The sequence below is a fragment of the Otolemur garnettii genome, unplaced genomic scaffold (assembly GCF_000181295.1).
Source record: "Otolemur garnettii isolate 467f Iridium unplaced genomic scaffold, OtoGar3 scaffold00006, whole genome shotgun sequence".
Classification (NCBI taxonomy): domain Eukaryota; kingdom Metazoa; phylum Chordata; class Mammalia; order Primates; family Galagidae; genus Otolemur; species Otolemur garnettii.
In genome coordinates, this window is record NW_003852401.1 from 41,384,262 (window position 1) to 41,408,686 (window position 24,425).

Consider the following 24,425-nt stretch of genomic DNA (forward strand, 5'->3'; position numbering starts at 1 on the left):
TTAAGTATTTTGAACCCCTTAACAAATATTTAGATCTAAGATAAACATATTAAAACAAACAAGAAAAAAAAAATACTACCACTGTAGCAGCTTAAAGATACTTAAGAGATCACCCTATCCATCGCACCATAAAAGCCTCACTATCACATCATGCTGCCTCATTCAATGTCAAACAGATATAAAAAATGCAAGCACAGCCCAGGTTCTAACCATGGCAATTTTTTAAACACACAATACAATATATGTGACATTTTACTCTGGGGAAGTCTAAAAAATTAATAAAGAATAATCTAAAATGTAATAAAATCTGGGGTAAATTAACTCCAGCAGCCTTCAAAAGATAAGGTTAGATAAAATAAATTGAAGACATATTTTCCTTTCTACAAATGAGGACAACAAACGAAGTGTAAAAGCTAGAGATTTATTTTTATTTTGTGATTAATAAACTGTCAAATTGGTTATGACACTATCCCACACTGTTTACCACCACTCACTTGTACAAAAGTTTTTAAACCAGACTGGGGCATAAGGCAGAAAGAGGAAAGACACATAAATATCATCCCTAATCATCTCCTCTAGTTATGCCTCCATCCTAACCTTTGTACAAATTTTCCTCCTGGGAAAAGTGTCAGAACAGTGCATGGACTGGTAGGCAACCTGAACTCTTGACCCTTTTTAATAGCAAGCAACTTGTAGAAGTTATGGAATTCAACTTGTATTTCCCTTGATTTTATTGGTCTGAACTCATTTTAGATTACTTTAACATTTTAATTTTCTATAACTGTACACGAGAGAATATAATGACCTAAGAGAATACTGAACCAGAGTCAGTCAAATATATACTGACCCTAAATTATGTTTTAATTGGTCCTAAAGGAATGTACCACCCCAACAGTTTTGAGAGTTAAGCAAACAGAACTTCTCTGGGGAGGGAAGAAAAGGCTGTAGAACAGCCAAATGTACTCAACATTGTTAAAACAGCTTTCTTTTTCACCCCCGAATGATACTTCTTTACTACACTATATGCACAGAAATCCTAACAGAATCTTAGTTGCCAGTATTATTTAAACTGGCCTAATCCAGGATAGATTCCGCTGCCCCACCCCCGTTTCCCTTCTCTGAGGCTCTGAAAGCACAATATTTAACTATTTCTTAGTAGAACTACCAAAACACTTCAGAAACAAGTGGCTCACAAATCATTTAAAATCCATGTACCCCCTGTGCATGAGAAAACAGATAAACCCAAAAGATAGTTCTATTTTTATATGGCAATTAAAAACAACTGAAACATCAAGACACTTTCAGTGAAAGCAACATTTCAATTACAAATTGTAATGCCTGTTAAACTATCTATGGGAGAAGCTGAAAAGTCCTAGGCAAATGCACTTTTGGGTATACTATAGTGTTCCTTCAGTCTGCAGGAAGATTAAGGTAATTTACAAGTCAATCTGTGAATGTTGTGACAATGTTACATTATGTTGTCTGTACAATTTAATGTTCTTAAAGACATTACCAGAATTGGCTTTTCTACTGTATTTTTAAAAAACCTGACTAATCAATACTTTTGCTGGGAGATGTTTATCAAAGATGCTATAAGATTTAACATAATTAGAAAATACTCCACTATAGGGAGTATTCCCTTACCTTTACTTTTTTGGTTACAGGTTTTTTCTCAGATAACCTATAGCAGTATGATTCTAGAAATGTAGTCCCAAATGTGCATACTCTATATTGTATACAAATAAAGCCAAAATTGTCAGTAGTATAAATCTTACAGCATTTTGTTTGCAAAAATACATGCCATAGTCACAATAAGCAATATTGTACCACAAATTATAGAGCGCAAATGATTTGCTTCTTTTTAATGCTTTTATTCTACATAAATTACTACCACAAGCTAATGTTTAAAAAGCAAATAAATTGGACAGATGCAGGAAAAAAATCTGTTCACCCAACTATAAAAGGTGATGTTTTTAAAAAATTACAATAAATGCAGAGGTGTTTGATGCATGCAGTAGCCTTAAATGAAAAAGCATTGATTCCCACTGTTCCAGAAAAGAAAAACACAGAAAAACCCACACATCTTACTGCACTCCACCTTAAAATGCATCATATTGGGTTTGTTTATAACAGCACAGAATTCCAAGAGTCAAAATGAAATAAAGCAGGTATCTGAAAGTTTTAAGAGCCGTTATCAAAAATAAATTACATTTTTTCAAGATACAGAAATGCTGCTATGATGGCTGGGAGCCCAGTAACCTTTCGATAGCTGCATTGATATCACCTCCTGTTGCTATTAGCGCTTGCAAGTTTGCCTCACGGTTCAAAAATCCCATCGCACTGAGTTGTTCCAGTTGTTGCTGAAATCTGACTTCTGGATTCTGTAGCTGTTAAAGAAAAAAAAATTATTCAGACTCTCAGGGGAACCAGTAGACGTCACACTTAAGTAACTTTTCGAAAATTTTAATTGCTTTTTTTATAATATATACTGGTAGTGGTCTGCTGAGCTTTTTTCTTCTTTTGAGACAGAGCCTCAAGCTGTCCCCCTGGGTAGAGTGCCGTGGCATTACAGCTCACAGCAACCTCCAACTCCTGGGCTCAAGCGAGTCTCCTGCCTCTGCCTCCCAAGTAGCTGGGACCACAGGCGCCCGCCACAACGCCTGGCTATTTTTTGGTTGCAGCCGTCATTGTTGTTTTGGCGGGTCCGGGCTGGGGATTCGAACCCGCCACCTTAGGTGTAGGTGGCTGGCGCCTTAGCCGGTTGAGCTATAGGCGCCTAGGTGCCGAGGCAGTCTACTGAGCTTTAAAAGCATTGCCCTCCTCTTGAAACATATCAGACATATTTAAAGGTCCATTAGCACTTAATTTTTTTTTTTTTCCAGACAGAGTCTCAAGCTGTCACAGCTCACAGCAACCTCAAACTCCTAGACTTAAGCAATTCTCATGCCTCAGCCTCCCAAGTAGCTGGGACCACAGGCACCCGCCACAATGCCTGGCTATTTTTTGGTTGTAGTTGTCATTGCTGTTTGGCAGGCCTGGGCTGGATTTGAACCCACCAACTCTAGTGCATGCGGCTGGCACTCTAGCCACTGAGCTATAGGCGCCGAGCCTAATTTTGTTATTTAAAGTAGTCTAGTTTTTATCTAAACAATGATGTCAAAAGGCTCACATAACTCTGCTTTGCAAAAAGAAAAAAAAACTTAATAAACTCCAACCATTATTTTATAGGCTTATCAACAGGCAGAAAAACTTAGAACTATATATGCAAATAGTTTAGAATTAGATAATTTATTTTTTGTTTAGCTACTGACCAGGTAAGTAACTACAAAAGTCAGTGCCATGTTATAAAATTCTAAAGTTCCTATAAGGTTTAGGATGTAGGCTCAATTTCTATACTGGCCAGTCAATTCTTAAGAGTTCCAGACCCACAAACTATACTCTTAATTCTGACAATTCAGTGGCATTAAATCTCTCTTTAAAAATGAGGTTAAAAACAAACATACAAACATAACTGACCAACACTAGCAAACCTGATACTAGGGATGCTTGTACATTGTTCAACTTATGTAACAATTAATTCTGCCCTATACCTTAATTATTTTTGTCTTATTAATTCCACAAATATTTATCAAGTACCTAACATGCGCCAGAAACTGTACTTAGTATCAGGAATACAAATACATACAAGATACCCTGCCCTGTTTATTATATTCAGTAAGGATTGGAAACACAAAGCATCTAGTAGACCATGAAATAGGTAGACCTTTCATTAGGAAGTTTAGGAACGGCCAGGCATAGTGGCTCACGCCTAAAATCCTAGTCCTTTGAGAAGCCAAAGAAAGAGCATCATTGGAGCACAGGAGTTTGAGATCAGCCTGGGCAACATAGTGAGACTCTTGTCTCTATAAAAAAATGTTTAAAAACTAGTTTAGGAGCTTGGCGCCTGTAGCTCAGCAGCTAGGGTTCTGGTCACATGCACTGGGGCTGGCAGGTTCAAACCCAGCCCAGGCCTGCCGAACAAACAAAAATGACAACAACAACAACAACAAAAAATAGCGGGGTGCTATGGCAGGCATCTGTAGTCTCAGATATTTGGGAGGCTGAAGCAGGAGAATTGCTTAAGCCCAAGAGTTTGAGGTTGCTGTGAGCTGTGATGCCACAGCACTCTACCGAGTGTGACATAAGTGAGACTCTGTCTAAAAAAAAAAAACAAAACACCTAGTTAGGCATGCATGGTGGCATATACCTGTAGTCCTACCTACTCTGGAAGATCCCTGAAGCCCAGGAGTTATAGAGAGCTATGATCATACCACTGCGCTCCAGCCAAAAAAGGTAGAGTGAGATCCTGTCTTTTAAAAAAAGTTTAAAGAGCTATATTATTTACTGCTGTACCCCTAGATATTCAGTGACTGCTTCTAGGAAGAAAGGTAGCACCATGTCATTAGGCTGCAAACATTTTGAACATGGTGAGAGAATGGGCTATTTGTTTTGAATCTTCTCTTACAAACTTGGGAATGTGGTGGGATCACCTTATTTCAGTTTATGAGCCAGAAATTTTCACATTCCAAAACTGCCCAGAGTCCCACAGGCCTGTGTGTAGTATGAGCCCAAGAGTTTGAGGTTGCTGTGGGATATGACACCACAGGACTCTACCAAGAGGGATAAAGTAAGACTCTGTCTCAAAAAAAAGTTTGGAGGCAAACCACTTCAAACAGTTTTGAAGTGGCAATCATCTTTTTATAATGCCATGTTCTTAGTAAAGCCAATAAAGCTTGTAGGCACAAGAACATTATTAGGCATCCTTATTTTTTAGCCATATTTGTGAGGTATGTATATATAACATAAATTACTGCTGGAGGTGGTGGTGGGTAGGTTAAGGTAGTTAGGATTTTTTTCCAAAGTCAAAACACAAAGACCAGAATAGAGTTGTCCCAGAGTTACCTAGAATAACCAAGTTTCCATTCCTCCCTGACAAACTTTTATGTAACAAAACCTATTTCCAATGATTTTCTAATAGGAATTCAAAGAAAATTTTTTAAGGCAACTTCTAAAAGATAAGGCATTAGGTGGGCACAATGGCTCAGACCTATCATCCTAGCACTCAGAGAGGCTGAGGCAGGCACACTGCTTGAGCTCAGGAGTTCAAAACCAGCAGCAAGAGTGAGACCCTGTCTTCACTAAAAATAGAAAAAATAGCCAGGTGTGGTGGTGAACGCCTGCACTCTCAGCATCTCAGAAGACTGAGGAAAGATCACTTTAGCCCAAGAGTTTGAGGTTGCTATGAGTTACAATGATGCCACTACACTCTACCTAGGGCAAGAGAGTGAGACTCTCTCCAAAAAAATAAATTAATAAATAATAATAAGGCATTCAGTTGTAGTATGTATTCTCTACAACTATGACAATGATATATCACCAAAGTCAATAATTTTTATTGCACCTGTTTTAGATTCAGTATCATTAAGATTATACTTTTCATTAATCTAAAAACTGAAGATCAGCTAATATTTCCCATTTTTTCTTCTTTTTAGAAATTTCTGTATTTCTAACATTAAGAAATACAAAACTTAAACAGAAAAGAATTGCTACCTGAGGATTTACGCCAGCAAGAGCCTGCAGCATCTGTTGAATAAATTGCTGGTGTCCAGGTTCAGTGGTTCCTGCTGTGGGGCTCGTGCTTTCACTAGGTGTAGGGTTAGAACCATTGGGTCCTGAAGAGCCTCCAGTGCTTCCTAATGCCCCAAGGCCAGGAGTAAACCTAGGGAAAGCGCAAATGGGTGACAAACCTAAACTCCTGCAAAACTAGAGGTCAGCCTAGGTGGCAAGTCAGTTACATTTTAACTTATCAGTTAAGTAATCTTCTTAAAATAAGCATTTTAACTTTGAAAACTATGACTTAAAAACAATCTCAAGAAAAAAAGGCAGATGGTATTAGTCTGAAATTCTCAAAAAAAGTAAGCATTATGTGCTTTGTAATCGTCCCCAAATAAGCCTTACCCTGGAATGAGGCCGGGAGCTTCCGTAGCTAATGTCTGCAAACCCTGCTGAATCTGTAATAAAGCCTGCATTGCTCTAGGGTTTGACATTGCTGAGAGTGTATCAGGATTCTGCATCTAAGAATAAAGAAAAGCAATGGTTACAAGGGAATTAAAATCACTGAAGGTAAATTTTATTACCTTTTCTTTGCTATGTTTCTGAAGAAAATCTAAAACCTCTCTCTCAGACATTGGCAACCTGTAATTTTCCCCAAAATAAACACAAGTATCTCCTCTTTGACAGCAAACCCAGAGTTACACATCATTACTTGACCTCTTTCCAAGTCCATCATGAAAGCCATTTTCATAATGGAAAACAATCAGGGGCTACTCTGGAAGCCACTACCACTCCCCTTCTCCAACAAAGACAGTATTATTTTTAAGAGACAACCTCCAAATGCACAAGTTATATGACATGGTAATATGGTGAAAGCCACATATTCCTCCTGAACAAGTGTTACCTGTTGCTGACATAACAATTTTACCAATAAGGTACACTCTAAAAAACAACAGTTCCAATTTTGAAGTTAATACATGTGTCCTGAGCTTAGCTTTACTACTTCCAAATACATACCACCTGACTGACCAAAGAAGATAAACTTACATCATTACAATAGATCAAGAACACTAACCTTGGGAAATGTTTTATAGGCCAAAGAATCATTTGCATAATACATAAAGCCCTAGAACTACCAGTTGCAAAACACCAAGACTGACTTCTCTTTTATCTTTTTAAATAATAAAATACCATGGCAATCTCAAGTACTTTCTTATAATATAACTTTCCTTACATGACAACACTGACAATTTTAATCTTACTAATTCCGAGTTTGAGGAAATAAGATCTACCCCCTTAGAAAACAGGCATTCTATTTATTTGGAAGAAATTAAAACATTACAAAGAAAACAAATCTATAAAATAGGATAGGGTAGCTCTTTCCTGTTACTCGAGATTAGTTAAACCATAAAGCGTAACATGACACAAGAAAACACTTCAAAGTTAGTACAGTGAAAGGAAATGGTTTACAGTATTAACAAAGCATTCAAAATCCTAAATCCTCAAAAGCAAAAATAAAATGTTCTTCCCTCAAAATTTATATTTAAGAAACATAAGCAAAAGGTCAGCAGTGAAATGGGGCTCATTTAAAATCAAGCTGAACTCTCTACGGATTGACAGTATTATCAGTCTCCATTCTATGTTTTACTATCAGCCAGAAGAGTAAGGAAAATGTTTACCATCAAACTTTTTCAAGCAAATCATTACCGAAGATAGCTAGCATCTTTTCTTACTCACTTGTTGGAGGAAAGTTGGGAGCTGTTGTCTCATTTGTTCTTGAAGCTGAGGATTTCCAGCAAATAGGGGATTATTCAGCATCATCTATGGGGCAAGTGTTCAAACAATTTTAACTGGAAATATCTGAAACAAGTAATGTACCTTGTTTAATATTCTACCTTCCCCCAGTGCCGAAGCTGGCACCTAAAAGAGAGGAAGATAGAACATAAATAAAAAAGGAAAAGGGGAGATACTGTCCACAAAAGGGATCTCCAGAAAAAAAACAAAACAAGGCATCGTCTCTCTTAGTAAGATAGTTATGATAGTGACAAGCAATATCCTAAAAAATAGAAGCAATCATTTTCTTAGTCTTTTCCATGAGCAAAGGTGAGTATCAGCCCTTGGGAAAAAAAAAGGGAAAAACTGACATTCATGAAGATACATTTTCTGCTACACGGAATAAACATCAATACATGAAACTATATATACCGCTTGCTAGAAACCTCAACACACAAGTAGCAAGCACAAAGATCCAGATCTGGAACCACTCTATCTACCTGCCTACTACAAAACAGCTAATATTAGGTCCAAAAAATAACACCTCAAAACAGCAACCAACTTGCCAGAGAAATGGAGCTGCTAGGTGAAAATAGCCCAGACTAGCACCAACAGTCCTCTGGGGAAAGTGTTAAAATACTTTAAGACCTGAAAGATGTAGTAAATCCCTGTGAGAACACCAAGCAAGATTAGCATCTGGATTTCACCTCACTACCAACAGAGAGGAGAAAAGTGGCATTATCTCCTAACCTTCAAAAAGGTGTTAAGAACTTAAAAGTCAGGGCCATTATTAACATGATACTGTATACCTGAAAATATACACAATCAGCATAACCAGCAACTAATATTCTCATAGCTTTCAGAAAGAGAGAGATTTTATATTATTTTCCCTAGAGTTAAAAGTCAACTAACAATGATTTACTGATAGCCTAGTTTCCTGGCCAAAGGCTAGGGGAAGAAATGATTCATGTCCTCAAGTAGTCAGCCACATTTAAGAGCAATCACACATAAATACTGGTAGAAAGAAGTCCACCGCCCCTCTTTTTAAAAGTCCCATCTACTGCATATAGTGAAGTAGATCCATTAGTTAATGTCAATAACCAAAACAGAATAAAAATTAAGCTTTTCAAGAAAATACAGTATTTATTTCAAAGTGACCAATAAATTCACAGTAAATGTATTAATGCCCAAAGTCATCAAACCTGATTCTTTACTGGCTCCAGTCAAATATGTCTTTATTATGAACACATTAATGAGGTTAAAACATTTACTATTCAGCATTTACATCATTTAAACTCATCAAGAAAAGTACACCATCTAAAACTTATTCTTTCTCAGAAAATCATATCATTTAATTAGGGTAGTTCTCCTAACTTACCTGACTGCTTATACACATATCACAATTAATCCAGTTTTTAAACTCAAGACTTAAAAAAATACTTAGAAGTCAAAAGCAGAGAAGAGAAATGACACACACTTTAATCTGATAATAAGAATACATTGTAAATATTTCCAAACTGTAATAACAGATGTCTGAATCTAGTATTCTTTGTCAACATTTTGCTTTAGAGTAAAAAATACAGTATGTGAAAGTGCTCGAGTCACTTTATAAATGTAAATTTGTAATCATAAATGGGTAGAAATGTGCTTATAAAAGTCAAATTTTAAGAAGATGCACATTATTAATTAGCCAAATATACACTTAAAAATATACAAATAGGAAACTCTCCATACACATTTTCTACATTTATTTTAAAACAAATCTAAAAATTTTAGCTTCATTCACTCTCAAAAAAAAGGCTCTAGGTTACAATAAGGTGAGATATTTAGTAACTCTGGTAATTTTCATGAAAATAAAACTGTCATAAAATGTACCTATAGTATACAAAAATTTAAATACAAAAATTATCTTAAATTTTTTTTACTTCCAATTCCACAAATTTTATGAGGAAAGAAGTTGTAAATGAGAATTATGTATCAGACATAATTCTGATTATATAGCAGATACACTTGAATAAAATGGTCCTAGAATTTAGAAAACAGAAACCATTTCAATGGACATAATGATCAAGAGGTTAATTATAAAACCTTTTAAAAGAAATGAAATTAACTATAAAAAGTATCTCAAATTCCTAACAATCTACAGAAGCCATTTTTAGTAGAAAGCAAATATAAACTTCAGAGGATCAAGGCTTACACTTCATATTCTCCAAGATTTCTCAAGCCTAATGGTGTAAACAATACATCAGAATCACCTAGAACTTTGGGGGTATAGAGGGAATCCAATGCAATTATATATAAATCTGTAAGTATTGGGCCCATAAGTACTATTTTAAAAACTCTCCAAAGTAATCTTGAAGTCAGTATTGGTAACTGTTAATTTTCTTAGTTATGGTCTCATTAAAAACAAACTGGAAAATGAATGAATTAATAAAGGACCAGTAGGCTATCTTGGGGCAAAGGATCTATAATATAGAAAGAATGAGAACAATGTTCCCACAAATCTCTTTCTGCCTTTGATTCCAGGCTATGTTACAAATGCCATTTTGAGGATGACTATTACAATCTGAGTGATCTATTAAAAAAAAAAAAAGATTTCAAATTTATTAACACTGTTGTCACAGGAAGGTCTGACAATTACGTTCATGAACTTGCCACTGTGTGCTTATGTTGGCAGCAACAGCACTCTACAAACAACTTGGTAAGGTTTCATAACCGAGGTATATCAATGTCTCATAGCTGTGTTTGTGCGGCGGTATGGTGGTGTCTTGCTGAGTGGTATAGAGTATGCTGCTATCTTGCAAGGTGGTGTTCACTGTTGTATGTTTTTGTGTGCTCTATTATGACATCTTTGAAGGTTGTTCTAGAAAAAGTTTCCATAGCTTTCATAGGAACGTCATAACCTAATTATAGCCTTAGAATATGGGAAGAGGGTGGGAGAGGGGAGGTGAGGGGGATGAATGCAGGGAGGGAGGGTGATTGGTGGGGTCACCTCTATGGTTTATCTTACAAGGGTACAAGTGAATCTTTCTGAAAGCAGAGTATGAATATCTTAACTCAATAACTAAGAAAATGACATGAAGGTTATGTTAACCAGTTTGATGAGAGTATTTCAAAATGTATGTGAAAACAGCACACTGTATCCCATAATTGCATTACAGAGTTATGCTATAAGAAATAAAAAAAAATAAAAAGTTTCAAAATTGCTTGAAGAGTGGGCTAGGAGCTGGCACTGGTGCATAGCTTCCCAAGGGGAATATTTTGAAGACAACCAATGAGGTGTGGAGTGATAGTCAGCAATGAGGTGTGTGGGCACTTTTTCTAGGATGAATTCACTAACTTAATTGTCAGACTCTGTATGTAGATACAAAGCAAACATGCATTATTTTCCACTCAAGGAATGGCAGAGATGAAGACAATGTTTTAATTATATATTCAATATCAATCTACTGCAAAGAAATAAGACTGTCAAAAAAACTGGATATGCAGTTTACCCTATTTCTCTATGTGCCAAAATCACAATTATTGGATTAGGTTATTTCAATTCACACTGCACAGTACTTCAAATACAACTACATACTCACCTGGGCAGCAAGGTCAGGGTTCTGGCTTAGTGACTGCATCATGCTTCTCATGTAGGGAGCAGACAACATGTTTTGCATAAGTTGCGGGTTTTCAGTTATTTGTTGCAACAAGCTCTGCATTCCCGGTGTGTTGAACATACTAGCTGAAAGTTTGTTTTTAAAGAAAGATATTTTATTAAGAAAATAATAAAAAGTTAAAGCTTTAAAATATAATATACTCTGTGTTTAATTTTAGCAAGTGCAGATGAGTACACACGTTACGCTATCAATTAAGAAAGAATTTTAAAACTAAGCTGATGTTCAAAAGTATACGCCCAACATGTAACAGTAAAAGATGACTTATGATTTTAAACATTCGGGCTTTATCTACAGTAAAATCACATCTCATGGAAGGGCTAAGTTCAAAAGTCAATTTAAGATATGGTCAAAATTACTATGGAAAAATTCCATACAGTGAAGAACTCTGAGCCAACTTTTCCTCCAGGATTGCAAATGATGGCATAATTAGAATCAGATTCACCATCCAATATGACCATTCTCCTGTAAGAACACTTCACATCTGTAGGAAATAAAAGATCCAAGTCTTCTCTCCCACTTTGGCTGTACTGGCACTCATTGAGACCATATAGCACAGTGACTAAGAGCAGTCTCTGGAGCCAGATTAACTGGGTTCAAATCTAACCTAGGTTAATAATCATGGACAAGTTATTTAACTTCTTCATACATCAGTTTACCCACTTGTAAAATAGAGAAAATATAGTATCTACTTCACAGGGTGGTTATAACAAATTACTTAATATGTATAGCACTTACTAAGCTGGTTTTGATTATTATGATTTTTCTTGTCTTTTTTTTTGCCAAGGGCTACAGCTGAACTTAAGTAAATTCAATGTGTGATGACTCAACTATATACAAATCTTCACTGAAAACTAAGTAATCTGTTTAACTTACCCATAGATCCTCAACTGCTGACTAGGTAAACTTATAGTCTCAAACTTACAATGTTAACTCATTAGCTTTTTCATTCCCTTTCTGCCTTTATTCTAGGCCATGTAGTTTTATCATCCTTAAAACACTTCACTCTTCCCACTTATCTTTCTACTGTACTGTAATTCTGCTGTTGGTAATTCTGTTTCTCTTATTTTCATATATTGTAAATCATAGTTAGTTTTTTCCACATCCTGATGTCTAAGAATACAGATATACCTTGGCTCCAAACCACCACAATGATGTACATATTACAATAAAGCAGGTCATACAAATATTTTGGTTTCCTAATACATATAAAAGTTAGGCTTATACTGTACTATAGTCTGTTAAGTATGCCACAGCATTACATATTTAAAAAAATGTACACACCCTTAATTTAAAAATACTTTATTGCTAAAATTGCTAACAATCATCTTAGCCTTCAGCAAATCAATCTTTTTCCTGGTGGCTGCGGCAAATTCTTAAAGGGTTTCAGTTTGCCACGTACACTGACTCGTTCACAAAAACAAGATTTCTGTGTAGCATACAATGCTGTCTGACAGCATTTCATCCACAGTAGAACTTGTAAAACAAAGTCAGTGGTGTTCTCCAATTATGCCACTGCTACCAACTAAGTTTATGTAATATTCTAAATCTTTTCTTGTCATTTGCACAATGTTCACATCATCTTCACCAGGAATATAATCCATCCAAGAAACTACTTTCTTTGTTCATCCATTAGAAGCAACTCTTCAACCTTTCAAGTTCTGTGACACTGTGGCAATTGATTCTAGTTCTCTTGTCCACCATATTTGCAGTTCCCTCCTCCACTGAAGCCTTGAACTTCTCTAAACATATCCACAGTGGTTGGAATAAACTTCTTTCAAATCTTGTTAATGTTGACATTTTTATCTCCTCTCATAAATATTCTTAACGGCATTTAAAGTCATGAATCCTTTTCAGAAAGTTTTCAACTTACTTTGCTTTTCTTAGATCCATCAAACATTCAGGTTGCTATAACCTTACAAAATGTACTTCTTAAAAAAGAATGCTGGCTCAGCACCTGTGGCTCAAGTGGCTAAGGCACCAGCCACATACACTTTAGGTGGCAGGTTCGAATTCAGCCCGGGCCCGCCAAACAACAATGATGGCTGCAACCAAAAAACAGCCAGGCATTGCAGCAGGCTCCTGTGGTCCCAGCTACTTGGGAGGCAGAGGCAGGAGATTCGCTTGAGACCAGGAGTTGGAGGTTGCTATGAGCTGTGATGCCACGACACTCTACCCAGGGGGACAGCTTGAGGCTCTGGCTCAAAAAAAAATGCTTTTTTCCTGAGTAGTAGTTTTCAACAATAGGCTTAAAATATTCAGTAAAGTATGCTGCAAACACATGTACTGTAATATTTGGGTTCTGTTACACCCTAGAGGACAGGTAGAGTAGATTTAGCATTATTCTTAAGGACCCTGAAGGTTTTAGAATTGTGAGTACTGTCTTCAACTTTATGACAGCAGCTGCATCAGCCCCCAACAATAGTCAACCCATCCTTTGAAGCCTTGAAGCCAAGAGACGTCTTCTCTTTAGCCAGATGGCATCTTCTTCCAACAGAAGGCTGTTTCAGTTATAATGAAAATCTATTGTTTAGTATAGCCACCTTCATCAATTATCTTGGCTAGATCTTCTGGAAAACTTGCTGCAGCTTCTAAGTCAGCACTTGGCTGCTTCACCTTACACTTTCTATTTTATGAAGACAGCTTCCTCCTGCAGACTTCATGAACTCTGCAGACTTCAAACTTTTCTTCTGCAGCTTCCTTAACTCTCTCAGCCTTCACAGAATCCTATCTTGGCTTTTAACATACCTTCCCCACAAAAGCTTAATCATTTCTAACTTTTATTTTAAGTGAGAGATGGCAAGACTCTTTTATTTTAACACTTACAGTCCATTGTAAGGTCCTTAACTGGTCTAATTTCAATATTGTTGTGTCTTAAGGAATAAGGAGGCTTGAAGAGAGGGAGAGACACAGAGGAAAGAGCCAGTCAGTGGAAAGCCAGAACAGATATAGTTATGTTTTGTCTGCTTAAAGAAAAGTTTGCCATCTTAAATGAATGTGATTTGTAGCGCCCCCAAACAATTACAACATCAAAGATAACTAATCACTGATTGCCACAATAATTACCAAAATGTGACAGAAACACAAAGCGAGCATACACTGTTTAAAATAAAAAAAATGACACTGATAAGACTTACTTGACATAGTTTGCCACAAACTATAAATCTATAAAAATCACAGTATCTGCAAAGCACAGGAAAGTGAAATACAATAAAACAAAGTATGTCTGTATTCTAAAACAGGCTGGAAACCTACCAACTTACAGGACAAATCTGGCGTACATCATGCTTTTTGTACAGCCCACAACATAAAATATTTTGTGAAATATAAAACTATCAGAGATTCAAATTTTAGTGTCTATAAATACCATTTTATTAGAAGTCATGCTTTTTCATTTATTGTGTACTTTTACAAAAGCAGAACTGAGTATCTAAAATAGACTACCTATAGTGCTGTCACTGTTTCATACTGCTACAACATGATATCACTGTAGCATGTGTATTTTATTTCCAGTGCATCGATCATGTCAAAACAAAAAAGAACTGAACTATGAATGTTATGCTTTTAAACCACAGTGAAATATAAATTGTTTTATTAAATGAGATGGCAAAACATTGTTTCTATTATCCAATGAAACTAAAAGAATACAACATGGACACTGCCGGACTAAACGCTCATCACAATATTCTCCACCTATAGGAAAGCAACGGTTAGAAAAATTACAAAATTTAAAATGAAGTATCTCATCATAGCCAAATTTCTCCACAAAAATAAAAATATGAGGCTACAACCAAAGTTAAATTCCCCAGTGGCATAGTCAGCCAATCAAGTGTTGGTTAATTAACACTAATTAAATCTCAACTGCAGCAGCCAAATAAATTTGTCCAAGAAAATAAACTTGTTGGCTCGGCGCCTGTGGCTCAAGCCGCTAAGGTGCCAGCCACATACACCTGAGCTGGCAGGTTCGAATCCAGCCTGGGCTCGCCAAACAACAATGATGGCTGCAACCAAAAAATAGCCGGGCGTTGTGGCAGGCGCCTGTGGTCCCAGCTACTTGGGAGGCAGAGGCAGGAGACTCACTTGAGCCCAGGAGTTGGAGGTTGCTGTGAGCTGTGATGCCACAGCACTCTATCCAGGGGGACAGTTTGAGGCTCTGTCTCAAAAAAAAAAAAAAAAAAGAAAAGAAAAAAGAAACTTGTTTCAGTCCACCAGGCTTTTAGAGAGAACAATTTTTTTCTCGAATAGGCACAACAGGCACACCAATATTTTGCATAGTATTCCTTTTGCATAGTATTTTTTTTTTTTGCATAGTATTCCTTAGCTCCTGATGAGCTGACAGACATTACTGATTACTCAGTTCTTATTTATTTGAGGTGACTGAAAATTAGCCTGTATAAACAATCTGAATAGAACAACTAAGGCAGGACTATTTTCTTTTCTTTTTGCAGTTTTTGGTCGGGGCTGGGTTTGAACCTACCACCTCCGGCATATGAGGCCAATGCCCTACTCCTCTGAGCCAGATGCTACCCAGCAAGACTATTTTCAAAGAAGTTAAGCAATAACTGGGTACAACCTAAAGTAGAATATGCTAAATTATGCTACCTCTAATGGTGGCAGAAATGTAGAGAATTAAAAGGATTCATTTAGACAAATTTACAAAGCATATAAAAAAGTCATTGTTTTATTCATGAACAGTGCATCATATGCATTCTGTGGAAAGTAATTTAATCTATCATGTTACTGAACCAGGAATACCTATGATGAACATCATTCACTCTTGTGAGCTTAATCATCGTCAATTCTACAAATTTTTGTTGAAAACAGCTCAATATCCTGACACACTCAACCACCCAGCAGCTTGGTGGCTCACCAGAGATAAAGTTTCACTGCATTACCTTATAAGTTCATGTCTAACGTTAAAAACTTTGTGAAGAAGAACCACCACCTAACCAATATTACCAAATACTGAATGATTTAGAAATTAGTTTTGATAGGAACTTGGTAATGTTTCTCAATGAATTCAACCCAAAATTACAAAGCAAACAGCACTTACATGTGAAACTCAAACTGTAGTAAAGTGATTTTGACAAGTGAAGTTGTCTGAATAACAAGCAATGTCAAGCTACTTTACATGAATACTCCCTGTGCTGTCAAAAATCACAAGAAATAAGATCGCTGTTCCCATAAATTTGCAGATTTATTTTTGGGCTCATACTTCCTACATTACTTTTCAAAGCTGAATACAAGTGCAAAGAAAATTCACACTTCAAAATTCATTTAACAGTGTAATTGAATAGCTACTACATAACCCTTAATTTGAAATAATTAATCTGAAAGGTAATGACATGCTAAAAACCAAAAGAATCTAAAAGAATTCTATAAATACCTTCCAAATTGATGTATATGCTATTAAAAATCATACACTTTTAGAATGAGTACACATTCAGAATAAGTCTCATTACACATTAGTATTAACAGATGAACACTTAACAATAGATTTTGATAAACACAGAACACTGGGAACCACAAAGAAGAAGAATGTTATCCCCCTAAGAAATCCACTACCCTCATCATTAGATATGTATGAGGAACACATCTCCCCTATGGTGCATAATGCAAGGGTACTTGTTGGATTTATTGAGTATAAATGTCTTAACACAATAATTAAGTAAACAAGCTGAGGTTTATAGTAACCAGTGTGATGCAAACACTCCTAATTCTATATGAAATCAGCACATTGTACCCCATACATGTATTAATGTATACATGATCTATGCGTTTATGATTTATTTAAAAAGTAAAATAAAAATAATTTAAAAAAAGAAAATGTTATACACTATTATTACTCAGTTTTTAATTTCATCAATAAAACAGTTTGTGGTAATTTGCTTGCTTTCTTTTTATAATATTCTCGATTTTACCTTTTGGGCAGGAAAATCTAAAATATTAATCTGACCTTTTACATAAAAATTTGCCAACTCCTACTCTAAGACTTCCTCACTTTCTAGAGTAAGTGCTTACAGGGTAAAAGAAAAACCAAGAAATTCATCTTTACATGTATGTATGTACATGTATGTATAAAACTTGAAGACTTGAGTAAAAATCATAATAGTGTACAAATATACTGGCAATTTCACAGGCCAGCAGAGTAATTTTATTTGTTGTTTCTTATCTTCCCTTGATGGTAATATTAACATGAAATGTCAAAAGTATCAAGTCATAAAATTAAAATCTGAGTAAAAAATTTCAAAAACTCATTTTTTGCTTACTATACAAAAGTCATGTAGATCACCATGCTATAGGAGAAAAAAAAAGCCTACCAGTCAGGAAGTCTGATTAAATCTTTGCCTGCTCTCTATCCTTTAAAGCAGGAACACCGCCTTTCTCTTGAAAGATTAATAATCAATAAAGATCAAGAATATAGAAGTTTTTTCTTGATTTAAAAATGGTATTTGTTTTTTGAGGGTTTTTTTGAGATAGTCTCACTTTGTCGCCCTCAGTAGAGTGCCACTGCATTATAGCTCACAGCAACCTCAAACTCTTGGGCTCAAGTGATTCTCTTGCCTCAGCCTCCCAAGTAACTAGGACTACAGGCGCCCACCCCAACACCCAGCTATTCTGGAGACGGGGTCTCAGGCTCAGGCTGGTCTCAAACCTGTGAGCTCAGGCAATCCCCCCATCTCGACCTCCCAAAGTGCCGGGATTAAAGGCATGAAAAATGGTATTATTTCAAGTTTTATAAAACCTGTATTATTTACAGAAACCTCATAATACTAAAACTGTACTTTATGGAAGAGTATATGTACCACTGTGACTATCAATTATTATCCCCATTCTGATTCTTATCTCAGCAGGAAATTTTGAAAAATTCTAGCATCTCCTCTTTCTACTTCCTCTGCCAAGATATATGCATCTTTAAAATATATCCAGTCTTGGGGGCGAGACATAATTATAAGAGGGACTTTAACAAATGGAATCAGTATAACCTAATTCTTTGTACCCTCAATGAATCCCAAACAATAAAAAATATATATACATATATATGTACATATCCAGGCTCTCTCATCATAGTAAGTATTCTCATGCCTCCATTTCTTTCTAGTTATATACAAAGTATTAGGACTAAAATCATCATTCTGGCTAATGATCTTGAACCTAATTCATGGGAAAAAAAAACTCAGCAAGTCATCCCCGAACAGTTGAAAAGATGACACCCATTTACTGAGTTCAGTCTTCAGAAAAGTGGATAAAAGTAAATTTCTAACTCATTCTCACACCAGAACCTATAGGAGCTTTATATAAAAACAGATAATAATTAAACCTCACTACAAAAAGATTCTGGTCCACAAAGTCTGAGGGTAGATCTAGTAATCTTATTTTTAACAAACCTGACAAGTGCTCTGATGCAGCTAGTTTAGCCCTGACCTCAAAACTGATGTCTGAGAATCCACTCATCTAAAATATAAAATCGGACGAAAGCTAGGAAGCATGTACTCTAGCAATTAACTATACAGGTAACTAACTACATGTTCCCTCTGCATTTGTTTCCCACCTATAAAAAAGAGACTACCACCCACTTTTCTCAACACCATCTCATGAGGATATGAAAACATAAAATTGCTTCTGGAAATCTTCAATAACCTTCTCCACTATAATGCACTCGGTGGTTAACACTGATCATCACATAATTAAAGCTTCCTTCAAAAAAACCACAAAAAAACCTTGAAACATGAAAAGATTGTTCATGTACTCACCATCCATGAACACAAAAGCATAAAGAATAATAACATAAGCAATGCTTTCATTATTCACAAAGTGAGGACAACAGAGAAAAAAGCATGAGTTGTTAATAAGCATACCTCCTAATCCAGGCACCAAATTTGGTGCAGCAGTACTCTGCCCAGCAGCGCCACTGGCAGCGCTACCAGCAGTGCCACCCACAGTGCTGGTGGTGCCGCTGGAAGCTGGTGAACTTTGGGAAGCCGGTGGAGCCCATGGATTGGGTAATGGATCTCTATTTTCTGTACGGGAAGGTTGACTACCTTCACCTGAGGATGTATTGCTCACTAAAGAAGCAAATGGATTACCACCAAACTGTAATAAAAGATACAAAAACCATAAAGAATAAGCTTTTGCTTTAAATAACAGATATGGAACGTTTTAAACAAAAATTACATTCACCATATAAAGGTACCCCACCCCACAATAACAAACATATTTGTGCTAAAACAGAAGCTACTCCTTGGCCTGAACCTTGGAGTCAGTGGATCACCTGTTCTTGGGCAGCACTCAGCATTGGTTCCTGAATATCTGTATACATGCGCCTTAAAGCATTATATCCCCCTGGGATGCTTTCTAAGTTGCTCAAGGCTCGGTCCTGGTTTCTCATCATTTCTTGCATCATTGCTGGATTCCTGGCAAGTTCCAATGTCTAAGAAAAAGATTTCCATTAAAAAAAAAAAGCAGGGCAATGAATTAGTTATTAGCTACTGCTAAATAAAGTTTATGCGTGGGCCTGCACTAGACCCTAACAGCCCAGACCAAACCAGAACAAAATCATTTATGCTAAGTCTCATGCAATCAAAATGAACTTTGAAACAGGACAGTTTAAAAAAAAGAACGAGATTAGGAAAGTAACTTCAAAATGATTAATACACTTTTGTTCCTGTTTCTGCTTTCTTTAACCCTTTTCTGACTATAAAGCCAATCACCATTACTCCACAGGAACAGTCATTCTATTTTATAAAATGAGGTGGTATCTGATTCTAGAATTACAAATAAAAACAAATGAAGGTTGGGTGCAGTGGCTAATGCCTATAATCCCAGCACTCTGAGAAGCTGAGGAGGGAGATGGCTTGAGGCCAGGAGTTTGAGACCAGCCTGAGCAAGACCCTGAATCTACAAAAAAATATATAGAAATATTAGCCAGACATAGTGGTGCATGCCTATAGTACCAGCTACCTGAAAGGCTAAGGCAGGAGGATTGCACTTGAGAGAGCAAGAGTTTGAGGTTGCAGTGAGCTATGATAACATTACTGCACTCCAGTCTGAGCCCAGGCAACAGAGTGAAGAACCTGTCTCAATAAATTAATAAATAACCATTTGGAGCTTTAAAGTTGTACTTTTGTCTTCAATATTTAAGTCAAAAATTATTTTAAATAATTTCTGGTAGACTTCACCTCAAAAAGCAAGCTAACACTCAGATAACATCACAAAGGAAGTACTTTGTTATAACTGCCCCCAAAAACCTAGACTTTTTGTTTCTTAAACCTTTAAGATAAATTATTTGCAATGATCTTTCAAATGTTAGCAGAAGTTATTCAGAGTTCAAATAGTCCAAATTAATGCTTTGTTGAGTTTTCCTAAACAAAAATTAGGATTTCTGATTAGCTTAACCACATAAGGCAATCTCTTTAACCACATAAAATTAAATAAGAAATATATCATATTTCAGCTAAATGAATTGGAAAATTTTTCCACATACTTGTCTCATTATATCAGGATTGTTCAGCATATGACTGATCTCTGGATTTCGCTGTATCAACTGCTGCATCTGTGGATTGGCCATAATTAACTGTCTCATCAGGTCTGGATTTGAGAGCATGCTCTGAACGAAGGGATTTTCCATGATCTGGACCATCATTTCTGGGTTCGACAAAAGCTGTCGCTGCATCTGGCTCTGTAGCTCAGAGAAGTTGGTAGTATTCAAACCCAGGCTACTCAGACCTGCAAGTCCTCCAAGACCACCTAAGAGGATAAGGCGGAGTAAAATACATAAATAAAAGTCAGAAATGTTATCACTTACAAAATTGTGCTAACATATGAAGGCACAAAAGTATTAACTGACCCAAAAGTCTATTACCAAAAACCATTTTAAAACAAAAAGATAATACCCATTACTAATACGTTTAACTCCTACAACTGAAATTAGCCAAAAATCTACACTTTAAGTAATAAAATCAACAAAATGTATTTTCATGCATATATATGAAAATGTATTTGTTCTTTATTCTTGAATTCTGAGGGAGTGCCTAAAACCCTTGTAATTTCCTAAGTAAAAGGAAAGAAATGTCTTTTGTTATTAATAACAGGCCTCCCATTAACATAATATGACTTAAAACAGAAAGACCTAGTGATTAAAGCATTGGCACTTTCAGCCTTACTCGCCAACCTCCAGGAAGGTGAGGGGAGGGAGCTGGAGACACAGTTCTAAACACACATGAACAATACAATTCACAACTTTCAGGACAGGAAGTACAGGTATTAGGAGGCACTAAAAGGACCTAGAAACTTTGTACCCAACTTCCATTCTCCACATACATTGCCCCAGTTCTCTTTGAAGCATTTGTTTCTGAATTGTGTCCTTTGTAATAAATAAGTAAACATAAAGTGTTTTCTTGAGTTTCGTAAGCCATTCTGGCAACTAACTGAACCTGAGGAGGAAGTCTTGGGAACCCCTGATAGTGGGGAAGAATTTGAGACTGATATTTGAAGCAGAGGCAGTCTTGCAGGTCTGAATTCTTTTACTTGTGGGATTGAATGCTAGCTCCAGGTAGGTAGTGTCAAAATTGAACTGAATACTGGATACCCAATCAGTGTTGGGGAATTCACTGGTATTGAGAGAAACACCCCCAAATATGCCAATTAAAAGAAAAAATAAAAATACACCCCAGGTCAGGTGCTGTGGCTCATGCCTGTGATCCTAGCACTCTGGGAGACCACGATGGGTGGGAGGGTGGGGGTGGATTGCTTGAGCTCACAAGTTCCAGACCAGCCTGAGCCAGAGGGAGACCTCCTCTCCAACAATAGCCAAGCATTGTGGCAAGAGCCTATAATCCTAGCTACTCCAGCTGAGGCAAGAGAATGGCTTGAGCCCAAGAGTTTGATGTGAGCTTGATGCCATAGCACTCTACAAAGGGCGATAAGGTGAGATTCTGTCTCCAAAAACAACAACGACAAAAATACCCCCAGACTATACTTCTGGTAATCTCTTTTCACAACCCTCATTTACATTTAGCAAAAAGAATTCACCTATAAACTCTAGGGAGAAGAGTGCTATATTGCCAATTAACAGCAGAAACCCAGGGAATATTCTGGATATAGATTTCTCTTTGGAGAAATGAAATCATGGATAAATCTGATAGATCCAAGAGAATGATCAAGTGCTTATCAGAAAATGTCTGCTTTGTAAATTGCACAACCAATTAAATGCATTCATTCCTCACTGAGTTACTATATATGCCAAGGACTATGCCATATAATGGAATTAAGGTGACACGAAAGACCTAGTTACTACCCTCCAGACTCAATTTCTCAATTAGCAAGAAAGATAGATAAAGTAAAAAATGCCTCCAAGGATGTGAATAAGTCTCGATATCCCAGTGGAATGACTGAATTTGGAAAATGAATTAAGCTGGCAAGAAGTGAGGAGGATTGGGAAAGTTCTACTAATAAGCACAATATCATGCAAAAAAGCACAGATGATAACTGTACTGATGCATTCTTGAAACCAAAAACTTCAATATGATTATGCAGACAGCAGTGCTCAACAGACATTTCATGTGCAGCCTTTTATTTCTTTTATACTTGGACAGGCCCATGTGAAAGTTATGGCCAAAGGACTGCAAGAAATGATGTGTGTCACTTCTGGCCCAAGTATATCAGGTTCAGCTTAAGCCCCTTTAAGCTATCTCTTCTTCCATGTTCCAAATGGTATAGCTAAAAGACGGCAGAATTTCATTAGCTTAAGTCTCTTGAGGGACATACGGATTGGGGCCTCACAAACCAGTAAAAAAATCTATCGCATGCGAAAAAAGCTTTGTAACAAGAAATTAAGGTTCATTGTGTTAAGGCAGTCATCTATTATCACAGATAGCTGACTGATATAATTGACTAATGGTAAGAAATGAGGATAGTGAGGTAGATAGGGGCTAAAACTTGAAAATCTTTCAAAGGACTTAAAGGATTTTAAGCAGAAAAATTTAAATGTTCTTATTCTAATAGCAATGAGAGAAATAACCACGGCGAACAATATAGATGAAAAAAATTGAAGGCCTGCATCAAGGGAATAGCAATGGTCACTAACTGCACGAGGTAGGATAGAGAAGAGGTCTATGAACCAAGAAACTTGACGTGGAAAAGGTGGCAAGTTGAGGAGCAAGACAGTTAAGTTTCTGCATTTGTTTTCAGAGGCTAAATTACTTAGAGAACATCAGATAATATCAAAGAGAGCCGAATACAAGGAATGGAGTTCGGGATTGGTGTGTTATTCAGATCTGACAGTCACCAAGACAGAACAATAATTAGAATAATGTTGCTTAAGAAGAACAGAGTAACAGAGAAGAAAGTAAAGGAAGAATTCTAAGGACTAATGTCAACATAAACAGGAAAAAAAGAAACCCATGAATGAGAAAAAAAGGAAAAAAAAAAAAAGAATTGATCAGAAAACTAGCAAGGAATAAAACAGTATCATAGAAGTTAAAGCAAGAAAATTTCAAGGAAAAATTTGTATGTTTAAGAGAGACTGATTTAATATATAAAAAGTGCCCACTAAATTTGGCAGGGTTATCTAGGAAATTTTCAATGAAGTAAGAGGAGCTAAAAATAGAGTACAGTGAACTTAACAAAATAAAAATGTAGATAACAAACAGAAAAATGCATTTCCAGAGACAGCTGAGAAAAGAAGCAGAAGAAAGGGTGATAGTGGGATTCTGTCGCTTTCACAAATGGGATAGACCTTAATGAGACCAGCTAGCAAAAAGGAAAGCAAAATACAGAGTAAAGGGAGTAACTGATGGAGAAAAGCCATTGCAATAGGAGAAACGGGAAATTAGATTAGAAATGGGAGCTGTAAGGCCTCAGACAAAAAATTTAACTAAAGTCTCTCTAGATTTCAATATCTTCTGCCATAAAATGAGGAAACAGGAGAGATTTACCTGGACGATACCTTTCATGGGTCTGAATACTAAATATGTAACTGTACCATAATCTCTCTAGACCGGTCAGGTTAATAATTTTGACAACTAAAACACACTGCCCCAGCCAAAAGATCTAGCAGTAGATGTAATAAATTAAATGTGAGTCTATCCCAATCTACACCACGCTTCAAATGCTACCAACAAATACTTGGTATAGTACAACTAAATTTCTGAAATACTCTTAATCCTTGACATGTGAAAACTGGGCATATCAAAAATGTCAACCAAGTTATTAACACCACTCATACAACTTAAGAATCAAAAGAGACATTAAGTCATTTCTATCTAGATCAACTTCTGTTAGCTTCAGAATACTTTTTTCCTTAACAAAATCTTCCACAGAACCTTAGTAGTATATAAAATAGGAAAGGCAGTTTTAGCTGATACAGGAGATCCTTAATCACTTGGCTGGTTTCCAGGTCCC

The 24,425-nt window shown here is 36.4% G+C and overlaps 1 protein-coding gene across 2 annotated transcripts in view; it reads right to left on the minus strand.

The window, feature by feature from the left end:
* Nucleotides 1–402: 402 nt before the first annotated feature.
* UBQLN1 (ubiquilin 1) overlaps nucleotides 403–24,425 on the minus strand; it is a 58,739-nt gene continuing 34,716 nt past the window's right edge. The window contains exons 4-11 of one of the 2 annotated variants that reach the window (XM_003782976.3): nucleotides 20,509–20,771; nucleotides 19,297–19,455; nucleotides 18,884–19,118; nucleotides 10,950–11,092; nucleotides 7,330–7,413; nucleotides 5,998–6,113; nucleotides 5,590–5,758; nucleotides 403–2,387 (exon numbers count right to left, since the gene is read on the minus strand). In XM_003782976.3, the coding sequence (XP_003783024.1) occupies nucleotides 2,235–2,387; nucleotides 5,590–5,758; nucleotides 5,998–6,113; nucleotides 7,330–7,413; nucleotides 10,950–11,092; nucleotides 18,884–19,118; nucleotides 19,297–19,455; nucleotides 20,509–20,771 (1,322 nt within the window). In that variant the 3' untranslated portion in view covers nucleotides 403–2,234. The remainder of the gene's footprint in view (nucleotides 2,388–5,589; nucleotides 5,759–5,997; nucleotides 6,114–7,329; nucleotides 7,414–10,949; nucleotides 11,093–18,883; nucleotides 19,119–19,296; nucleotides 19,456–20,508; nucleotides 20,772–24,425) is intronic. The other variant, XM_003782977.2, reaches the window with a different exon arrangement.